General features: G+C 37.9%; 1 protein-coding gene across 1 annotated transcript; it reads right to left on the minus strand.

The window, feature by feature from the left end:
• Positions 1-14,886: 14,886 nt before the first annotated feature.
• suds3 (SDS3 homolog, SIN3A corepressor complex component) lies at positions 14,887-24,185 on the minus strand. Its single transcript, XM_068310473.1, has 12 exons — positions 23,990-24,185; positions 22,324-22,393; positions 22,133-22,188; positions 21,385-21,456; positions 20,873-20,892; positions 20,598-20,754; positions 18,837-18,932; positions 18,464-18,525; positions 18,346-18,367; positions 17,778-17,883; positions 16,874-16,958; positions 14,887-15,772 (listed from the first exon to the last, which is right to left on the minus strand). The coding sequence occupies exons 1-12, from the start codon at positions 24,099-24,101 to the stop codon at positions 15,674-15,676; spliced, it is 957 nt and encodes a 318-aa protein (XP_068166574.1). The 5' UTR covers positions 24,102-24,185; the 3' UTR covers positions 14,887-15,673.
• Positions 24,186-24,545: the final 360 nt, after the last annotated feature.

Below are 24,545 nucleotides of genomic sequence, written 5' to 3' on the forward strand. Positions count from 1 at the left end.
TTTACCAATTTTTAGTAAGACGGTTCAAATGAATTTTATTGACATGTGTGCAAAGATTTTATGAATGACTCATGGTTGATGTGTGATTATTAATGTCTCAACTCCAAATCGTCTTGTTTAGATTCAATCATCGTCATCCTTACATACCAGCCTAAAGCCGTTAAAGGGGTCCTATTATGAAAAAGTTTTTTCAGGTCTCTACATATACATATTGGTCCTCCTTAGCCCGACCACATCCTAGAATCTGGAAAGCAAATGCTTCCTACATTAATAATTATTTGGAATCTTTTTGATTCATGGCTGGACACTCAAAAACGATTGTACTCATAAATCCCCATACCTTACGTCATCTCTGGGGTGATTGATAGAGTAAATTGACCTATCCTGAGTCTTATTTGATTGTCCACCCAGGTATAGGCGTGGTCATCCCAGAGGGGGAGTTTGCTCAGGCTATGGTAGCAGTGTGTGGTAATGTCCTAGCTCAGAGCTACACACTGAAAGCTTCTCACAAGCTGTTGAAGTCAGCAAGCATTTGGCTAACTAGTTAGCTCCTCTTCAGTCATGTGTGTGTGTGTGTCTGCTAAAGGCGTATCCTCATCGTCGTATATACACACACACAGACACAGACACACACATACACACACACGCACACACACACACAGGCAGATAGAGAGAGCTGGGGAGAGGGAGAGACAGAGGGAGAACATTTTATCTTATTTACAGTTTCTTATGAGTTAAAGTGCTATATTGATGTAAGTTAGTGGACGCAGCGCAAGTATGGATGGCGCCCAACAACCAACAGCTCAATATACAATACTCATCCGCTTTGTGTTACCACTTACCAGTAACTGTTAGCTGCTTTCCGGTGGTAGCTTCGCTGCCCTTTGTTGTTAGCTAGCAATCCCACATTGTCCGTGATGATTGTCAGGAAATAGCTTTAATTATGTCCTGTCAGACATCGGTTGTCGTCTCCGCTGATTTTTGTTCCATGTGCAGACACTGTGTGTTTTAAATTCTATGCGATGTATACCAATGGTCTCAGTAGGATAAGCCCATGTGTTTACATAATCAACAACGGAGTCACGTTTGGCTGAAAGCAGCTTCACACTGAGCGCAGAGAGATCAACAATTATTAACAGGAAAGACAAACACGAGAAAAATAAGGGCGAAATACGTAGTAACAAAGTTACTGGAAGAAAAGTTTCAGACTGACGACCGCTCCGACAATGGTTCAAAACAAAAAGGCCGTGAACACGTGGGAGAGGGAGTTGTTGATAGAAGAGGCTCAGGGGGGGCCAGGGGGGTGGAGATAGGGACATCAGAGCCACGCCCCATTAAAACCAAGGTTTTTTGGGCGGAAGTGATTTTATCAATATTCAATGAAAGATATTGAGGACCACGGATCACTTTGGGGCAAGACATTTCAAATACAGTGTAGTTGGATATCTGGCAGCTGAATGGCATGAATGACATATGAATGACACAACACATGCGAACTCCGCACAGAGTGGAGTTTGCATGTGTTGTGAGGCAACAGCGCTAACCACCGTGCCACCTTGCTGCCCAAAAATGCACAACATATGCGTCACAAATATGTTAACGGTAGTGAACTTAAATCATTGGTGACACCTTTCATTAAATCGACTCCCGGTGGATCTAATGTAGACGGTCTGACCCAATCCCTGACCTAAATTGTGCTTTTCTAATGTGTCACGTAAAGTGTATTTAGTACAAATCAAACATACAGGACATCGTAACTCAGAAAATATTTTTCTTTTTAAAAGCAGACGTGTCTCTGCTACAGTTGATTTCCTTGTTGCTTACAATAAATTACAGCAGTAGCCTGAGTGCACTCTTTATGTTTTATTCATACGTTAGTATTCATGACTAATTGGTGACTCTAAGTTTGAGTCTAGATTTGATTTATATTTGTTATAGTTTTGTTGTTGTTGTTGGTGATTGTACTTTCAGGTGAGATAAAGAGCTTGCAGAAGTAACTCTCCAGTCTGGTGTCATTAAACCGTTGCAAAAAACCAGATTGAAACATTAGGGCAGAAAACCATATGGAAACGGAGAAATATTGGTTTGTATTTTGTGGAGTGTTCTGAGGAATATTTCATGCTCTTTCTCTAAATAAAGTGAACAAGAGGTTTTATTAGCCACCAAATCCCTGTTAATTCTCATGCAACATGTTCTAAGTTTTTTCATTCCAATCCATGAAAGTATAATAACATTTTTTGTTGAAGTCTCCTTATCATAAATTGAAAGTACAAGACAAAACAGGTGGATGTAAATGGACTTCAGTAACAGCTTTGGTTTGGATTAGCAACAGTCAGGAAACTGTCTTTAAACCATTCTTTTGTTCCTCAACTGCTCTCAATGTAGCTGAGATAAATAGTTCTCACCCATAAACCACATCATGATCTGTGAAAGCTGCAAAAACTCCACTCTTTATTCCTCCACATTCTTCTGATTTCACTCCTTGCATATCTTTTTAAATACATCCATGCAATTTCAGACTTCCTACATTTCATTTTTAGTTTGACTGAATATGAGGGGGAGCTTTGTTTTCTGCCCTGTATAAATAACTGCCCAGAGCTTTGTGTTTACAGAGAAAAATGTAATGTAGAGTTTTTAAGCACTGTGTGGATGATTGGCAGACTAGTTGCTGGTAAAGGGGGAAAAAATTGAAAAAGTTATGCTGAGTTGAATTATGTAGAAATACACAATAGACATTAAGATTTATCTTTGATTAATGTAGTAATTTGATTAATATAACAATCTTGGAGCACATTGAGTGCTCTGGGTAAAAAAATTTTCTATCCCATTTCCATTTATGTCAAGCTATTTTCTAGATTGCTGTTACTATGAGCCCCTTTATTGATGAAGCCTTTACAGCAGATCCGTGATATCGTCAATACATGAGGGAATAATTAGAAGAGTGTGAGAGTAGGGGTATGAGCCTAGACGCTTGCTAACCTTCAGGACAAATAAAGGAAGGTAAGTCAGTGACTGAATGTGAAGATTGAAGATTAATACAGTATATGTATAAACAACAGACCTTAATGTCATGTCATCTGTTTTCTGACATCAAAGCAGTGATGCTGCTCATCTACTGTATATACAGAAAGATTTACAACTTATTTTAATCCCCAAGAAAAACAGTAGTAGTAATGAAATACTTAACAGAAGGAAACAAGCTCTTTTTACAAAAGAAGGAAAAGCACCGCTTTTGGAGTTCGCATTATCTTTTAGCATCTACAAAATGAATCGAATAGGAACACAAAAAAAGATGAGGTTGCTGACGAAGGATTTTCTTTTCACACATAGGTGAGAAATGTTCCAATAATGCTGCTGCTGTGATTAGCAAGACCTTTGTTAAATCTCAGTGTTGCTATCGGTCTATCTAAAGTCAAGAAACAAACAAAACATCCAATAACACACTCACATAGGACATCTAAAGAAAGAAAGCACATCAAATGATGTAAGATAGAAGTGTGTGTTTGTGTACAACATGCACTTAATGTTGTTATGTGTTTGTTGCGAAGCTCCTTGTGGAGACCGTAACTTGTAACCTTCTGTTTCTTCTAGACACTGACGGCTGTTTACAATGCCTTCTCTGAGGTTTGTGTTTCTTTATTTTATTTTTGCTGCAGTTCTTGGTTTTTGGAAATGTCTGAGGCCTTTTAACTTCAAGCATCTAAAAATGTACTAGTATGCAAATAAACTCTTCTAATTAGTTTATAAATGTGGAGAAAAAAAACAGTGTCATGTTTCGAGGTTAAAAAAATGAAGTAAGCCTTTAATTGACCTTAAGAAATGCTTGTGTAACTGTTAAAAAATAGCAACAATATAATAATTTCAGGAAACTACTGTCATTCATCACAGTTGGACTTGAAGTTGTATCTTTTTTTTCATCACACATATTATTTAATTACTATTCTATCAATAATGCATAATAAAGCATACATAACGATTCTTTTTAAAATAGAATATACAGGTACTCTCTGAAGTCTCTAACATCATGTCCAGAATAAAAGTTGGAGTGAGTCACATGGATTTCTCAGAGTAGCTTTTTCAAATGTTTTGAAATTACGATCAGATAAAGTCTGGTATTGTAGGTTTTAAAAACTGATTATTTGTTGTCATCCCTGACAATTATGAATGGTTTGCAACTTAATGTCAGGTTTTGAACCATGTTCATCCTATATACCAAAATAATATAAGCAAACATTTTGAGACTTGAGAGGTTAGAAACTATAGCTTGCTTCACCTGAAATACTGGAGAAACACTAAAAAAGAAAAAACATACATGAGTTATGGTCCAGATGTGTGTTGTGTGAGATGATCCATACAATAGTTAACTCTTCAAACAGAAGCTGTTTGAACTTGTGGAGCAAATCCTCAAAAAAATCTTAAAGTATCACAATTTGATTTCCAGTGTGAGGTTACATTATTGCATTTCACTGTCCAATGAATCAGATATTTTCTGTTACCATAACTCAAACGTTGCAGATGGGAAGTGAAGTCATCAGCATGTGTCTTCTATAACACTTGAAATGTATTCTGAGATGGGATGTTGTAATTGGATGCTATGAAAACAGATGTATTATTCCATGAGATGTGACATCTCCAGTGCAGCATGCTTGTAACCAGGCACACCGTTCATGAGATATCATGCTGGTTTTCATCTCTGTACTTATTTCACAGGAGAAATAATCTCTGAACAACAATGTTAGAAATCACATCCCCGCTCACCAAACTGAAGGAAAATAAAATATTTTAGATCTCAGTGTCCAGCATAAGCAAGAGCACACAAAACATAAAAGAAATTTAAAAAAATCTTTCCAAATTGCCTGAAAAAAACTGTTAACAAAATTACCTCTGAATGACCAAGGGAGAGGCAAAACAATTTCCTGACAAGTGCAAAAACAGTGGGTGTAAAAGAAGAGCCAAAGAGACAGGGATGATTTTAATGCAAAGCCAGTAGGTTGTCTAGGAAACTCTAATTAGAAGTAATTTTGGACCCTGCTCTAATAAAGCTAATGGAAGCAGAGGTATCATATCATAGTCATGCACATTTTTCTTTTTATTAGATGGAGTCCCTGGAAACAGACTATGCTTCTGTTTACCGTCTGTGCTGACAGCAAAAAAGTGTACCTCTGAAAACACTTGTGAAGCAGCAGTTATTGAAGTCAGGATGGAGGACACACAACTGACCCACAACATTGCCATCACACTGATGACATCCTGTCCGTAACAAATTACAAAGAAGGCAAGAACGGCAAAATTGAATCCATTACTCCCTCCTCTCCACTACAAATGAGGCATCAGCAAGCACTCAGGTGTCTCTTTAATGCCTCATAAAGACATCTCAAAATCAATAGACTTTAATCACGTCCATTTTCCTTGTTTCATTCCTTCGTAATATGGACAAAATGTCTCAATCTCAGTCAAGGTTGATGAGACTGGAAGAAAGAAAGACATTGACATGGGTGAGGGCACATGTATTTAGTGTATACTGAGAAATATGAAGGATCATTAGTTCATTATGCTCTAATTATCCACAGAGTTGGTCTTACAGTAGTTTCTATATGAGCCCTGCATACGCTGTAAAGTAAATGATTCTGGCTCCACACATTGCTGGCGACCGTGTCCCTGACATACACAGCTTTTAATACGAAAACGTTCCTGTATGCATCCAACATGCTCTAATTTGATGTGACATGTATTATTCCATTGAATAAAATCTATTTAAAAAGTTACAACAACAACAGTTAATTATTGATCTGAAATCATAAATGTGTTACGCAGGAGTGACGCTGTGTGAGTTCATTCACGTGATAACATAATACCTATCGCCATGGCAATAGCAAAAAGGAGAGAATGAATTCTAAATAACAGGCTTCCACCATAGTTTTTAAAAAATGCCAGTTTGACATGACCTCATTTTTTTAAATGGCATGTTGCTGAGGTGAGGCTGAGTGCTACTCATTAGATGACAATCATTGTATTAATCTTTAGCCCTCTGAGTCACAGGGGCAGGGGCTTGTTAGGACTCACTAATAATAATTTTAAATATATATATATATAAAATTGGTTAGAGTATTATTCCCTGGAAGAACTGCAGACATTTTGACTGTACTCGTTTCAGTGCATCCATATTTTTAGACATGATGGTAGGACTTTCTTTCTCATTTTGGTCAGAACACACTAACAAACTGACATTCTGTAGGAGAGCGATCGTGTCAGGGGAAATAGTATTTTATTGTTTTTTTGTTGTTTGTTTGTTTGTTTGATGCAACTCAACATCTCATATGCAGGAAATCACACAAAGCCATTTTCAGAAAATGTCAGCAACATTGTCAGGCTGTGTTCTGTGTGTCTTCATTTATTAATGTAGAATCTATCTACATAGACTTTATGGATTTGTGTCTAAACACTTTGAGGAAGGCCAGTCCATTTGACAATGATTAAACTTCTTTCATGTAGATGTAATAACTATATAGAAGTACTGATGATTATAGTTCCCTACTTTCTGGATGAGTTCTATCCCCTCTTTCTAAGTATATTCATTCTTCGTGCTAATCTATGCTAGCACAGACTTGCAGTAAGCATAGTCTTATGTCCATGCTCACAGGTGCCTTCTTATGCCTTTTGCCTTCCACAAGGTAAGAGACAATCTGTCTTTCCAAGGCCAGCACTCCTTTACTGATGGAGCACCTTGAGCAGCTCCATGAATACAAAAATAGCTTGATAGTCATACTCAGATTAGCTGTTTACAGATGACTGCTTGGTCCATATTTCAATCCATTCAAATTTGTCCGACATTTCCTCGTGTTTCTCTTATCTCCAAACACCGATAAAATATGCAGAAAGCTTCAGTGAAAGGTTGGAGAGGTCACAACGAAAATGTGTTTGCTCCTTTGTGTACCATCTGTGGAGAGGTTGACAAGGCTCATTTATCTTTCTTCCATCAGAACTGATCTTATCAGTAGGAGGATGGTTTCTTTTTCAACTGGGCACCAAAGTCAGTGTGAAGGATGTTGCTTGGGTTTGAAAGGGTTTTGTTTGATACAGACTTCGAGGAAACCTCAAAGTCACGATTGATTTTGTTTTAAAGAGGTGGTTATGTGGTAAGAAATAGATTATAAAATCAGCCTCACTGCTGTCAAAAATGAACTCAGCGCAATAGCTTTAATATCAGAGCTTTTATATGAGATCTTCAACCACTCCAAGACCTTGAAACAACAAAAGGTTATTTTAGATGTTTTTTCATAAAAGCTTCTTTTTAACTACCATTGTGTTTCATCCTGATCAGTAGTTTAAATGGAAAGACACAAATTGCCCCCAAGCATTAGTGACGGTATCTAAATAAATAGTTCAAGCAAAAACATTTGTTTGAGACTTGATAACACGTTATATAAACTACATTGAATTTTGATGTCGACTAATCTACTTCTTCAATTCTCTCAGGTTCTTACCTTCCACAGTGCAAAGTCCTCAGTACCTGTAGTGTAAAACATGATGGCTGTGAGGGCATCACGCTTGTTTACACCCAGTAGATTATAGCTATAAGGTGCAGGGCTCGAAATTAACTTTTTTTTCTTGGTAGCACTGGTTCTCCCAAATTTAGAAGTTAGTAGCACCAGCAAAGACTTTAGGAGCACCTACCCAAAAGCAAGGCAGTGACGGAGCGATAGAGACCGCTCCGTCCATCTTCGTTCCGCGCTTCTCTCCCTCGCCCAGGAGAGCAGCCGCAGCCACATTCTCATTGTTTCCTGGCAGGACCGCAGTCCTGCTCAGACTGTTTCGCGCACATTCTCCGGCAGGTCCACACTCATGTGTCCGCATCAAACAAACTGTCACGGTAGTGCATTCGAGGGTGCACACACGGCGCCTACGCGTTTCCCCCACATCCACACAAAACTGCATGAGACCCTCACCTGAGGATGGTGCGTTGGTCCGCCTCCGGGTCAGGGGCCAAACCGAGGGACTACCTGGGTGTGGCTTAAATAGCGCATTGCGGCACGCTGTCAGGCCAGCCCGGTACCTGGACTGAACCTTTTTTTTAATCATTGGATTCTTTTGTATTTTAAAACATCACTAAAAGATGTTTTATGTTACCCCAAACTCCATCATGCCTTAAGTGAACATTCGTTTGCATTTTTCTCGGTCATTTTGCCCTCAGCTCGGACTTCAAGGGATAATTCTGCGCAAAAGATCTGTGCTTTGTTTCATAGTGGCGCTTCATGTTACCACTTTTAATTCATGCTACGTATTTCCTATATTTCCTCCTGACAGGAGTTACAGTTCAGGTGTCATACCACAATAGGTAAATATTTATGCTAAAGTGAACACATTGTAAAATGTAAAATATACACATTCGTTACAAAATACGACACGCACGCGCGCACACACACACACACACGCACGCACGCACGCACGCATGCACGCTCGCACACACACACACACACACAAACACACACACAAAATATGTACTTAGTGACAGGGTGGCTGGGATAAAGTGTGGTTCACTATCAGTTGGAAGCCTGAGCATGGAAGGGTGCAGACAAACACCCTGCTCCCATGTGCAGCAGGCTGTTTGTGTGTCTGCCAGACGGGTGATTGACAAACGCACTACCACAGAATTTAGAATTTCATCCTCATGAATCAATTACACTCAAACGAGAAAAAGGATCTTCTAAAAGCAGTTTTTCTCTAATGAAGCAATCTGAGTAGAAAAAAACAAAAAAACAAACAAACAAATGGATATTGAACCTAGAGCTGCCAGAGACCACATCCTCTCCTTTGTCTTCATATATACTGTACTGTATGTAACTGTCTGCGAGTGCCTCTAGGTGTGGTTGATCCTGAGTTAGGCTTATAGCAGAAACACCAAAGACTCATTTATTAAGCCGTTCTTCGAAGGATTTAACCATGAACTCCCCATCCGTTCTTTGCCAGATGGTTCCATTAACTACACTGGCAGTTGCAGCATTCGGTCTGTTTTCACTGGTGTGTGTTTCCCTGTGCTTATCCATTTTCTCATTGTGTTATTGACCTCTGGTGGATTTTACTTGCCAGCCTGACATCTGCTGCCTCAAAACTTGCCTAAATTCAGCATTTCTTCAAGCCTCAGCCACCAACCAATCACCCTTGACCACCTTTCACCATCGCTTGCCTACACTGCTTCAGTGTACTCCTTCTTCTGAAAACCACTGTCTTTTTAATGAACAGTTCAGATTTTGACTAAGTAAACAGCGTAAGTTGATGGACGCAGCAATTGCTTTCTTCAATTAAATTGAGTCTCTGTAACAGTATTTTACGTCACTGGAAGTGAAGAGAACAGCACAGTAGCACAGTGGGTGGCGCTGTTGCCTGACAGCAAGAAGGTCTTTGGTTTGAGTTTGAGATTGCATGTTCTCCCTGTATCTGTGTGGGTTCTCTCCGGGTTTTCCGGATTCCTCCAACTAACAAAAACGTGCATGTTAGTGAATTGGTCACTATAAATTGTCCATAGGCGTGATTGTGGATTTGGCGTCTTTATTTTTTGTGTGACCCTGTGATAGACGTGACGTTTCGCCCATAGTCAGATGGGATCGGCTCCAGGGTAACACGTGACCCAGATTCAATAAGTGGCTGAAGACTTCTCTCGTCTTCAAGAAGATGAATGGAAGAAGAGAGTTTGTTCAATTGAAGTGGTCGCGTCTTGTGTATAATTAATTTTTTTTAGGTTCTATTAACTTTATGGAATTTGTGCTGTTAATTTGATGCAGTTACATTCACAATAAATACTTGTGTTAATTTGATTCAGAATGAAATAAGTTAATGAACTAAAATTAGTTAAGCTAATTACCCTCCTCAGCTGGCTTGAGCCAAACTAGATCATCAGGATTAACTACACAATAATTGACTTATGGCCATTTTATTTGATGTAAAGGTGCTGTGATAACAATTGTCATAGTCTTCCAGCTTTTATGAACTAATACCGAAACTTGATCTTAAACAAAGAAATATAATGAAAATGGGGATATTTAGTATTCCACCATCAGAATATTGTACCTTCCACATGGACAGACGGGATGAAAGGGGATTGGAACAGAGGCTCATGACATAATTTTTTCCTAAAGGCACCTTAATAGGGCAATCTATCCATGAAGCTATTCTTAATGTGTAACATTGCATCATACTTTCTGAACAAACCCAGGAACTGAATTTAAAGGAACACCTGAACATGATTAAATATTTCACACCTTCTGCAGGTTTTGCACTCTTTATTAAGTGCTGATGAAATTAACAGTCGACAAAGAATCACATGGTTCACTTGACAAGATAAGCATCTTGAGAGATTTGAGAACCCAAATGTAAAAGAGAGCTGTGATATCACTGAATCCTTTAAAACTACCAACTGCAAGACATCCTTTGGAGTGTGAGTAGTGCTAAACATAGACATTTAAAGGAGACTGCCAAAATAAAGCAATTCTGTCCAAATAAGCAGGTTAAAATGAAAGAGAAAATACACTCCGACTAGAAATATTAATTTGGGATAAACTAAATAATGGCTAGATAATCTCACTTCACATATTAAAATGTCACATGTGACCTGAATGTTACTACATGGAAAAAAGCCCAAATGTAAACAATAACAACAAAAATTTCTTTGTGAACTAAAGTATCACTTCTGGAAATAACATATAAGCCATTTAAAAATAGCATGGTAAAATAGCATGCTCTAGCTTTAGATTTAAATTAAGTGAAGTTTAACATAAGAAAAGTTAACATTGCTGCTTTGATTCTTTCCTCTCATTTTTTCAGTTCCAAACAAAAGTATTGTCCACTCCACCTGTCCAATATGACCAGTTACTTATGACCAGTCCTTGTGCAGAATGTCATAGCAGAAGATACATAATGCATTACAATGTACATAATGTGGATGGTTGCCATGGAAATCCATGGAGAGAGAGGGTATCTTAATTTAAGCAGGGAAAAGATGAAGCAGGAAAAGTAAATTAACCTGCTGAATATAGTCTGATTTTTTATTTTTATTTTTGGCAATTTTGCTCAGCAGTTCAGAGAAATTACTGTATTTGTATCTAAAATAATTTTTAATGTGAGTTAAGGTAATACAAAATTAAGTATCCACAGATTAAATTGAAACTGTGGGTTCAACAGAAGTGAAACATAGTTCAGAGCGATCAATCCTTCGTTGACAGGTAGTATATTTCCCTTGAGTTTAAACATCAGTACAAAAGTCTTTTTGATTTCATGAAGAAAACATTTCTAACTTCTCCCTTTGAAAAGATTAGAGCTATTGTCCTGAGGCTAAGTGTGCACAAATTTCTTTTTGGACAGTTTAAGAAGGATTACTAAGCAAATGTTATTCTAAATTAATGAGTTTAATCATTTTTCCCATCCACCAACTTGAGCGCCACTGAGTAATAGACACAGAAATCAAGATGTGGAGTGTGACGTCTGTTAATCATGAACAGGAGCCTTACAAATTCAGCTTGGTTAATGTGTGACATACCTGTGAGGTGCCAGCTGTCTGCTTAGGCTCAGACATCTAGATCCATCCACACACAAAAGAAACTGCAGCAGCAGCTTGTTTTTTTGGGGGGGGGAACAATTTTAGCAAAAGTTTAAGAATTTTTTAGTATAGGTCATGCATGTGAGCATGAATTTGATGGTTATATTATCAGTATTCAAGAGTGGTCCAGGTCTATCAAAAAAACAAATCCCTTCGTCTGAGAAAAATACCCACTTCCAAAACATCACTTTATATGGTATCCATTGGACCGATTCCACTTCAAACAAAAAATATTGAAAGTGTTCCAATAAACTAAGATGACAAGTATTGTTAAGTGATTCTCAAACTAGTTGCTTTGGTTTTAGTTGACTGGATTTAAAACTGAAAATGCAGAAAAGCAAAGTAAATAAAGACAGTATATGCAAGAGAATTATTATAAAATGCAATTTACTTCAGAGGCTGATTTAGACACACCAGAGGAAAGATGATTTAAATAACATTGTTCTGCTCTATGGTATGATGACATAGCATTTAATATCAAAACAGCAGCTAAGTGGAATTGAGCTGTGTATAAATAACTGATATGCTGACCTGATTTTGTAATGAGCAGCCGCTGCTCAACAGCATGAATTTTTAAAACAATCAATATTACCAAACGGTCCAGTGACACATTACCAAAAATCAAATATCAAGAGTCAGATGAGGGGGTTGCACTGTGAATTAATTCCTCTCCCAGACCTGCTGGAGAGTGATAAACTGGAGCGACACACTCATCCATAGAGTATGTATACAGACACCTACACAAGGCCTAGCAGGGTTATCAAGGAGTGACCATAATTCTTTAGAACACCACTGGCAATTCTAAGTGTGCCTATATACCACTCAGTTCCCACCAGATAGTGAAGAAGATGCAGCTCTTCTCCCTGAAGTCATGTAAGTACTACATGCAGTGGAGCGAATGATCAATTAAGTACAAAGAGGATGAAAGAATGAATTTGCACTGGAACTGGGGCTGGTGGGGAATTGCGAGGAGGATTTTTATTGATGCTCTGGGTGTCTTTTTATGCACAAGCAATAACAGCTCCAGTGTGACTTTGCAACAAACCCAAACCACAGCAAGAGTGCTGTAATGACATTCTGGTCTTGGAAGCTGCAGAGCTTTGTTTTGCACATGGTGGTGGACAACAGGTGTTTTATACCATTTTCTGAACAGACAGGCAGTTTGAGGAATCATGGATACATCACTAGAGAACTGGCTACATGCTGAAGTGGTCAGCATGTTGATATGTGACAGTATGAGCAGCCACTCTCAGGGAAAGTGCAAGACTAATAAATATAGACAATTTGGTCAACAACAGGTTGACTAAATTGTCTTACTAAACCCACACTTGCTCTAATAAAAAAAATTAGCATTAAAATGTGAGATTTTATTGTTCTAAATTGGTCTGGTGTAACCGGGATACACCAGACCAATTTAGAACAATAACCATCATTTCTAAAATGCATAATATTCACTCTGCTAAATAAGAACAGAATCTAACCACAATTTCAATACTGTATATGTATAATGCACAATTTTTAAATGTTTGGCTTGGCAGGAATATACATCCGGAATTCAGTGTAAGATTATACAAACAAGTCATTTTGGGCCCATGTGTCGTATGACAATATAATTAGAAAGAAAGAAAGTATACTTTGTTGATCCCCAGATGGGGGAAATTCCTTTTTTTCCACTCAGATGTACATTTTTTGGGCTAGTTACAGTGTGTGTACAGGCCCCTGAAACACAACCACAGCACACAAGGAGCCTGTAAGCATGCAATTAGTTCACACAACATGAAAGAGTAAATGGGGAGGCAGTGACGGGTAGCACTTTCGGGGTGAGCCCCAATTGAGCAGCTTGTAAGGGGGATGGCCTCTTGCTCAAGGGCGCCTCGGCAGTGGCCGGGAGATGTGCCAATACCTCCCATTGTCAGATCATGCTCCGGGTGGCTGGGCGGGAGCCGGAAACGATCCCCTGATCCCTGATCCAAGGGCACTTGCTCTACCACTGAGCCACTGCTGCCCCCATTAAATGGATTAACCAGGATATCAAATTGACTTTACAGTCCAGCGCACTCACTGAAGACTTTGATGAAACATAGCGATTATACGTGACTGATGCCAATATGTTTCCCATTACCAGTGTATTTCCCCATGTTTGCCAGTGTATGTTATTTTGACTCAACCATGAGCTAGACAAGGGTTACAATATAGGGGACAGGCATCACATTGACTATCAGCTTGTTTCATGCTTTGGCAAGAGAATGAGCAATCACACCTCAAGGCTTCTGGACAAGCATTTTGGGTTGAGCCTTTGTGCAGAATGGCAAAACAGAAATCGCCTTTCTTGCGTGGCTGTCATTAAGTCAGGCAAAGTTAAACATGGCATCCAGTTAAATAGTACACACACATAGGACAAGGCAGGCAGCTCCACCGCCAGAGGCCTGTGCTGAATATCAAATTATTCAGCTGTTTGCAAGGTGAAGCGATGGCCGATACTACCTGGGTGAGTGTAGTGGAACTGTGAGGTCACGTTTATCATATTCACAGTGTAAATGAATGCAAAGGTGAAAAATCTTTTCAAATGTTTGTTTTAGCTGTAATAATAACACTATGTTTAAGATATTGTAAAACAATGTTACAAAGTGTTAAAGTATCTTCTTGAAATACTGTTTAAAAACCAGAACATTCTGTAGCTCAAGATAAATGTTTCCTTCAATAGTTTGGAAGGAAACTACAATGAAGAAGAAATCAACTTTATTAATTACCCCATAAATTATTTGTCCATTCACTTGTTAATCAGACATCATCATGCAGATAATGGGAGGTAGAGTAGTGGGCAGCTCCTTTTATAGTATGCCCAATGAGCAACTTGTAAAAAGGATAGTGCCTTGCTCAAGAGCACCTTGGCAGTTCTTAGAGGTGAACCGGCCCCTCCCATTGCCAGTTCACACTCCAGATGTTTTGGACCACATGAGCCTTGAACCCAAGTTCTCAGATGGGATCTGCATGAAGTTTTACACAAATAATACAAACATTTTTTGGTCCAATCATCCAGTGAACATTCTGGATGAGGGTCAGATAACCTTAATTTCTAATACTTTTGTAATCCTATTACTGTATTTTTAACATCAGGACAACATTTCTGCATTTCCAAACCTTTGGCACATCATCATCATCCCAAAGAACTGTCTTCCAGTACTGATAATGAACACTCAAGTCAAAGGAATGTTCTAAATCTATCTTTGATCATTGTAACTATTTTAATGCCAAACACTTTATAAGTAGTTTCAGAAATAAATCAGACAAAGTAATAAAAGTCAGAAAACATTTTTAATAAATTGTAACACCATACAAATCGCCAGTCAACTGTATGCTCCACATGCAAATACAGCTGAAATAATCCAGTTTGTTCACACGTGAACATAACAGCAAAACAGATGGCAAAAGGGCTTAAAAAAAGCTTTCTTTTCTAAATCGCAAATCCGATATTTGTTTAATAGGACATTAAAGGAAAATTCATCACAATGCAAGCAGCCTCCATTTCTGATGACAGTGCAAAACTGATTCTTGTGGTGGAATAGCATCACATTTGGAATATGGAAACTTGCTTCTTCAGTCAAGGCATTAAGTACGGTACGTCAGGAAAACATGAAGCAACGCCATGTTGGTTTTTTAGTGTTTGCGTGTCACCAGTGAGACAGTTTTAACGGCTTGATGACAGCTGCTGCCAGTTGTCATGACACTGTTTGGAAATGTAAATAAATCTGGATGGCGTAGTGAGTGGGCAAGACCAAACAAAAATCTGAGTACGCTCCTTTATGACCAAGAACCGTCTTCACACATGCCACATAGTGACAAATAACGCTGGAAACCAGTCAACTGTGTGAATGGCAACTGGAACTGTACTTGCATTTGGTTTATGAGTAAACAGATAAATTCTAATGATGCCTTCCTTGCCAATGACAACTAAATTTCTATTTGGTGAAGAATTAGAGGCTACGTGTCAAACTCCACTAACAAACAGTGGATGAACGTGGGGTTGGATGGAGGCATAATTGAACGAGTGGATGTTGACGGGAAGGGGTGGGGGGTGATGGGTTATGCAGCCGATCGTCGGCGGATGACAAATGCCCCCCTCTGCAGCTGTCCTAGGTAGATTCTCATCTTTGTACTGTCGCTCGTCTTCCTTACCCAAATCTAGAGAAAGATGGAAACAATCTCTCTGTCATTGCTGGTACTCCACAGAAATAATGAATTACAAAGCTGATTTAAGACATATCAAAGAAAATCAACGTTATTTATCACAAGACCATTAATGAGAAGACGTAATTTTCTTGTATTCATCAGCATACTTACTTATATAATAAATGGAATAAATAACATTACACTTATCTCTTCCAGTTTTTTTGATGTCTTAATTTTTTCACAACGTTAGGGAATTCAATGGTTGTGATTTCTAAGTTATTTTTTTAATATAAGAAAGGCATCTTGTGCAAAATTTAAAACTTCTATCATCTGAAGCAAACAAAGCAAAAACCGTGCATCAAACAGACTAAACGTAAACAACTGATGACTAAAAAAAAACATGTTTCTTCAGAAAATAATTTATGGTGATTGATAGAGAATACAGTATTGTCTGCTTTATAGAACTTTTAATATAAAATATAGTTTCTTCCTGAGCAGGACGGGTCTGTAGTATGAGTCACCATGGTGATCTAGCTTTTTTTTAAGCTAAGCGTACATCACTAACCCATTAATCTTGCTTTGAGAGTGCAGCTCTCTGAACTGACACCAACAGAATTTCTCTACTCGTCTCTGGCTGTGGACCAACGTCCATTTGTTTCTACTGAATACATCATTGTTTAAATATGGGTCACAAACATGCATTTTGTTTTGCATTAGACATATCCCAGTTATTTCTTAAACCTGCACTGTGTAAGAAATGTTAGTCAAGCAGGAGGAATGTTGCATTAGAGACAATTTTGAGCAGGGGATGTAACACATTTGGTGTTGTATTGAGTAATTACAGTAGTGTGGTGGTGTGTGCGGTACTAAGATGAAACAAAATGCACTGTGTGTTTGTAATAATTAACATGACAGCTTTGTTTGGCAATGGATTTGTTAAAAGGTTTTAAAGACAACAGTCGAGTTCTATAGAAGAGGATATATCAAGCTTTGTTGCACGGTCAGCACTTGAATTTATAGCTTTATCTTTGACTTAAAAACAAAAACATATAAAATATCACCATCTTCAGCTCCTATTTTTCTAAACACAAGCTTATGAGTCCTACAGCTTACCTCATTGGTCCCCACTGAGCTGATGACACAGCTAATTTTTGTGTTGTCCTTTGACTCCAGATAAATGGCTTGACTTTTATGGTACCTGTCAGCATCAAAAGATGAAACACAGCAAAGAGCATCAATACAAATTTCCGTGTCAGTAAGGTGGAACAGACATGAGTGCCAATAGGAGAGATGCTTTTTATACCATGCATAATTTTCCTCAGTTGAATGAACTACATTCCTCCTGAGATGACACTAAATAGATAATTGCACTGAAATGTCAAAATATAAAAGTCTGTCCCTTCTAACGGCACCAGACTGTCAGAGGACAGAACAAACCCAGGGGAAGAGAACGAGAGGCAAAACACTTGATCATTAACAGCCCGCTGAAGAAAAATGATGCATACGCCTCCCTGCAGCTCTCTGAGAACATGTTCTGGTGGTGGGGTTTTCTTTGGAGTTGAATAAATGAGACTTTGCCTTGAAAGAAAAGTGCGCATACCTCACATGTCACTCATCTTAACTTGTTGTCTACAGCCGCAGCAATGTAAGACAGAATTCTTATTTTACCCTTCCTCAACGACCTTATGTTCTGACATGTCTGATGTAGAGCACAGCTTTCAAAAGAAGGGCATCAGAGCAATGTTGGGTCATGGATTTTCATTTTCTCTATCACATCACAGCAGAATGAAGTACTGATTCCAATGTCAGACACCTTCTGTGAACATGTATTTTAATAGTAATAGTACGTCTTCTACTGTAGATTAAAAGAGGCTGCAACCAAAGTAAAATAATAAAACAACCAACCGACCAATGCAATGTTCAGGTTGTGGCGATGTGGCCATCTAGTGGTGCAACGAGTTAAAGTAAAGGGATTAGACAAACCACACACCATCAAGTAAGAACCAAGGAGACTCACCATCTTTTATCGTAGTAAAGTTTCCCCTCTTCGATGCGGGCCTCGTAACGCTGAGAGGGGTTCTCTATGGGAGTGGAGGGGACATGCTCTGGAGTGGAGGGGGAAACTAAAGTGGGAGGAATATAAAATTACTATCACCAAGCAAAACTACAAATTGTTTCATGTTCCGATGAGCAAATTTGGGACATTTTGAGAAATGTGCTTATTCAGTTCCTTGCTTTGCCCATTCAGTTTGGAATTGCAACCAGCCATTTGTTATTTTACAAAGGAAAACAGCAGTAAATCCCACCACCAGGTTTAAAACATTATTTTTTGTGCAATCACTTCAAAAACACATTTTTTTGTGTAACAGGGGGTTGTGTAATACAACTGCTTAAGGTTAGGAGGTTTCCTGAGGTCTCTGTTAGTAGCCTATCAGCCATATGGTGATGAATGTATTCAGGCGCCAGTTTACCATTCAACCCCAAACTGAATAAGCATATCTCCCTGAATGACAATCATGTTTTATAGAATTACATGTTAATGACAAATCAAAATTACTGTAACTGCAAAAGGCTATCAGACATACCTGGTCGTTTTGGTGACTTTAGCTGTAAAAAGATTAATAATGAAATATTTAATTAAATTATTAAACAACGTAACGGTGTGAGGACATAAATGTTGTCAAGAAATTCAAAAATATTTACCTTATTAAGCGTTCTTAAATCTTCCATTATCTGTTCATCTGTCAACAAATAATTAAGCTGAGGTTTGAAGGGTTAAAGAGAGCAGTATCTTGAGGAAGTACAAATACAACTGTAGGTAGTTTAGCACAACAGGATGAAAAAAACCAACATGTGAATAAACCATCTGAAGGAAAGGATGTTACATGTGGACTCTCAAATGTTAAATAAGAATATATCCCAAGAATGGTTCTTAAGGTACTTGGTAAACACCGACAGGTAGCTGATATTTGTATTATCCTTTTTTATTTTTTTAGATCTAGGAATTTATGTTGTTTAAAATGTAATTCAAAAGAAGGACAAGCAGCCTGAGATGGTTGGTTTATACGAAGGATATCTGGTGCAGGTTTTCTCCGTTTGTCTGGTATAGGGACTGGGTCATTCGGCCGTCTCCTCAGCTTTCGTGTCATGATTGGTTTCACCTCCATCGAGTCTATGTGTGAAAAAAATTTAAAATTGAGATCCTTAAACATCATTGAAACTTCAAATATCACAATTGTTATTTAACATCCCCCACTGACCATTCAAAACATTGAACAACAAAATGAAAAATATGTACGAAGTTCTGAGAAGTCCGACTAAATATAAACCCAGTGTCTAAAAAAATTTTGGACACTGTATAAAAAGTAAATAAATCAATAATATATATAAAAACAGAAATCAATGATACACAAATCATTAAAATCTCATATGTGATTGAAAACTGGACATTTCAAATGTTGAAACACAAAATCTTAATTGTTTTATACAATTATGTCCTCATTTAGAATTTGATGCCAGCAACACGCTTTAAAAAAGTTGTGGCAGGGAGAGATTTACCCTTATGTTGCATCACTTTGTTATCAGTTGACAACTGAGACAATCAGTTGTATTTTTTACAGGGGAATTTTTTTCCATGATTACCTGACGTAGAATTCCAATGTTCATTTTACGTTTTGTTCCTTGCTCACAGAGATTTCTTCGAATTATTTCAATTATGAACCTAAAGTTACAGAGTTCATTTTACCTCAAGAAAGTAGTGTATCCCTGGGATGAGGTTCAAGAAAAATTTGTGCATCCCAACATGACGTTTATGCATCCCAAAAGGAATAACAAAATATATGGTATTGAGCGTACGCAATAGTACAATATAAAAACTAAACAAACTAATTTGGATGTTTTTATTAATAACATAACTGTTTAAGTAAAAAGAAAAAAAGTAAAATTATGTATTAGTTTTATCAAAATGTTAAAACCTGGTAGTCATTTAAAAAGTTTTAGAAATTAAAAAAATGTATTTTTTTCCCACTTTTGCTTTTCACTCAGCAGTTTTCTTTGCTTTCAATTCATATATTCTCCTGTGGACACTGTACCAAACTGACAGAGCCTTCTCCACACACATTTCTGTCAGTATTATCTGTCTCTTTTTCTTCATTAACTTTTGATTGTTTTTTATGCAAGAAAGCTCTCATTGTCACTTGGATTTTCACTAACCTTTACATCTTTTTCAGAGGCATGGTGATAATCAATCAACCTTTATTTGTATAGTGCTTAATCACATTTAAAAGCGCTTTAACAGACAGAGAAACCCAACAGGACTCTCGAAGCATAAGCAACAGCTTATGATTACTCTGGAGGGTCTCAGTTACCTCCTCGCTCTCACTGTAAAATAAGCAGACGTCCTGTTGCTGTTTGGTCAATTTTAATGAGGCAGAATCAAGCAGGTGAGTCTCGTGACGAAAAACTTGTGCGAGATCAAAACATAATGGTGATTTCCGGATTTGGAATTTAAGTGGACAAATGGAAAAATTGTGAATATTTTTGGTGAATGGAAGTGCATTCTTTCCTAATATTATACCACAGAAAAAGCAACCATCAATTTTTCATTTTAAGTATTTAAAACTTGCGTCAATAGAAGCACATTGTCTGATGACCATACATCCCTGTCAAAAAATTTGTGTCAATCACGCACGCAAACAAGAACACCAAAGTTAAAGTGTAATATTGATGATGAAATCCTACTTTCAACATTTGACATCACTGTTTCTATTTGCATTTAAAAAAAAATTCCAACAATATTTTTAAACAAAGCTTAATAATATGGTTCTCGCTCCCTTACCACCCGTCAGCTCCATGGTTAATTTCTCATTTTCAATCATCTTCTTCTTCTCCTCGAGTTCCACAATGAGGTTTTCCTTCAGTTCAACTTTTTTATCATCAAACTCCTTCACTGCTGCTTTCTTTTCCTTTATGTAATTCCTCTCCACCTGTTCGGTCTGCAAAATTATTTCATATGGAAATGACAGAAAAAAGAAACAGATTTTCCTTGTGTTAACATAAAACATCAAGCCATATAAACAACATCAGTAGATCAGCAAGACGAAAAATCCTCACCTCAAGCTGGAGAAACAGGTCTGTAAAAGAAAAGGAAAATGTTATAATAATTTCCAAGAGAGAGAATGTTTTTATATAAGATAGCTTCAGGATTAAAAAAGAGAAATGCAGCATTAGTTTGTACTAAAATAATTTTTACCAACCATACAAGAGAAAAGGACTACAAGTCAAGACTTATAAATGCCAAAATTTAAAGAACTACTGCAGTGATATGAGCATTTGTCAAATCAGCTGCTGTCGGCTGATTTTGTATCTGCTGGTTGCAACATGTCAGAATCCAGGAGATTCTGGATACGATTTTGAATGTTAGGCTTCCATGCCCATAACTCCTCATTTTGATAAAACTTTTTCATCTGTGATTGTTTCCCCGTTTCCGTTTCTGCCCCTTAGTAGGTGTTATATGGCAAGCATTACTGTTATCTCCTGACACTTAAGAGGAAGCACTCTGGAATTGTAATGATCTGCTCCCAACAAGACTGGTGTGGAGGCATCAGTGGTTCAGCTCAACTTGCCTGCATTTCGAAGCCTCTCTCTATACTGCTGGTCTAGTTTTTTCATCCGTTTCTGATATTCCTGCAGTGTGCCTGCAAAGAGAAAGTGTCACTTACCAAAACAAAAAAATCCTAAAAATGTATGGAATTAAAATTATTGCTTTATTGCTTTTTTTTTTGTATAATTCAGTTGTGGTTTAGATGTTTCTGAACAGTGAGAATAGAATCATTCTTAAGTTACTGAAGAAATGTAAGCTGTTTAAATGGAACATTTCCAAATATCAAGCAGGTAAATTTAGGCATCCTAGACCTATTTCTCACAGCAATGTGTATCTGAGAGATTTCACAGTACTACAAAACCTGATACTGAGCTACTCAAGTTTATCAGCATTTTTCTCATAACCCTCACTACTATTGCACCTGTATTTAAATTTTGAAAGAGACTACAACCCATCACTCCAAATTTTCTACAATTTTTTGGCTGTACATCACTCTGAGTGATGTACAGCCAATGGAAAAAATATACTGCTATGGCCCTGCCAACTGTTAAAATATCAGTAATGAGTTGATCAATATTTCTGTGTATCATAAAGACAAGGGCTGCAGTTTAAAATTTCTTCCAAAGGTGCCTCAAAGCCTTAATGATACAATCATGAACTCAGCCATCAGTAATCACCATCAGACTGTATTCAAGAAGCATAGTAAACCACATAACAGCAATCACATTTTAAATAATCCTGATATAATTGACTCAAAAAAAAAAGATTACCTTCCTGTAATTGCTGCAACTGTCTTTTCAGAGAGGCCAGTTTGTCTTGGTACATTCTGAGAGGAAATAAGACAGAATTAGTATCACATTTTCTTTGAATGCAGAATGGGAAAATTTGTTCATAACTTTCACATTTAAATCTTCCTATTAAAAGGTCAAAACAGTTGACCTATGGTTGACGAAACACTTACTGCTCTTTGATTTCAACATAGTCATCCTCATCATGCTTGGCAAGGTCTGTTTCACTGGCATCTTCAGTGTCTGGAAAATGACAAAACCAGAAACTAATCAATAAAATACATTTTTTTTTTCAAATAAAAGTTCTAAATGTACCTGTGTCATCTAAATTTGAATAATTTAACATGATTTTTCCCCATTTGTTCCCCAACACAAATTTAATGCAATGGATGGACCGCAGATCCATCCATCCATCCAAGGGCGTGCGTGGCACTGGTAGGTAATGGTGAACACTGGATACACCTCTCAGTTTGGCAGACAGTAAACCAGGGGAGTCCGTATCTGCCCGGTATCTGTCCTTGTGTACTATAGTTATTTTCTGCGATCAACATGAGAAAAACAGCCCATCTTGCCAATCGCGTTTTAATCGAATCCATTTATAGCGTACTTTTAGTGTTAAGTGTATTTAGCTTGCACCGTTCCAGAACAGGTCCCCGGCTAACTTAGTCGCAGTGTCAGTCCAATGGCAACTGTCTCAATACAAAGCTAACCTGCTTAGGCTAATATGATGTTGGAAAATTCGGGATCTAAGTTAAAAAACACCTTCTGACCGATGGACGGTGGTACCTTCCGAAACCAACACAAGAATTTGGAAAGGCCCAGTAGTTTAAGCTGATACGACAGCTTTCATTTTAGGTTAGCATACATCTGCTAGCCTAAGTTAGCTTTCTCTTCTTTTTTTCTTCTTCACAGAGTAACTCGTTTCTAGCTATCGTATTTCGGAATAACCAAACAGTCATCATATTCGGAAGGCATAAAAACAAGTGTGGATCTGCGACCCAAATATGAAGGAACTAGCTAACCTTGTGGCGCTGTCATTGTCTTGTATTCTTCTTGTCTATCTCTCACTGCAGTCCGTCCTGTCCCCGAATATTGTGTAAAGAGCAGTGCAGTGGACACCGCACGTAGGGTTTCGCTTGCCTGCAGACCTGTCAATGCTCGTATCTAACGCTACGTAGCTAGCGTTAGTTTGCAAATTAACGCAATGTAACTCATTTTGAAGAATATTCGACTAAACAGTGATTCAATACAAGCGCATTGAAAATTATAAGGTTATCTTGCCGTAAAGTACAAACAAGTTTTGTTAGTATGAATGTCTTGCGAATAAAATCCAACCAATACCGTGTTTAACGCTAGCTAATTTAGTTAGCGTATCAACAAAGACGAGATTAATGAGGCAGTTGTTCTAAACGATGAGTTAAAACCTCCCTCCAAAAAGGGATGATTCACTCATTGAAGGATTATTTTGGGCTTTACTTCATCTGATCAAAAATAAGCTTCGTTACAGGGCGTGAAGTTTACTGGCGGTGCATAACTCGGTTAGCTAACCCAGTATATTATACTAAGTAGCTCAAAAGCCAGCGTGTGGCCGAAGCGCGCAACTGGATTGTGTGTCCGGCTTTGCTAGCTACCTACTAAAATGTAACTCCTGAAGCAATAAAACAAACACTGTTAAGCGTCACAATGTCCAAAGTGTAACTCACTCTCCATACAAAAATCTACTATATATACATATATATATATCTATCAATCTATCATTAACATATGTGTGCCATAATTGCGTTTCCGTTGTATTCCCGACAAGTAGCCAGATCGTTTTGTCAATTTGTTTAACGTTACCTTCTTCGGAGTCTCTTCCTCTGAAACTCCGATCATCGTCGTCTTCCACGCTGTCAAGTTCCTCTTCATCATTGTAATAATCCACCATGGGCGATAACAAAGTTGAAGCCATTTGTTCGTATGGAAAATGTAAACAAAAACACTAAAAAAAAACAATCGATTTCTGTTTTGCAGCTTGCTTGGAACAGCGCCTACAACTGGCAAGAGCTAAGTGTATGAAGCTGCCTGACGTTATGCCTGTATGAATTGCTGAATAATTAAAATTTAAAATAGAAAACATCTTCAACTTGTTTTTATTTTCTGAAATAACGCAAGAATTTAATATAGCCGGTATTAAACAGAAATAAATACAGTTCTTACACACACAGTCCAATTTATGGAAAGACATTTAAACAGGCATATTTCTGGGCTCCAGGGGATGTGGTTTTGTGTTGTTTTGGCTCCAAGTGAACTCCCTATTGTACGGTGGCGCAGTGGGTAGAGCTGTCGCCGTACAACATGGCGGGTTCGAGTGTCCCCCGCCTCACGCCCTATGCCAACTGGGATAGGCTCCAGC

Source organism: Antennarius striatus, chromosome 3, assembly GCF_040054535.1.
Source record: "Antennarius striatus isolate MH-2024 chromosome 3, ASM4005453v1, whole genome shotgun sequence".
NCBI classification, from domain to species: Eukaryota; Metazoa; Chordata; class Actinopteri; order Lophiiformes; family Antennariidae; genus Antennarius; species Antennarius striatus.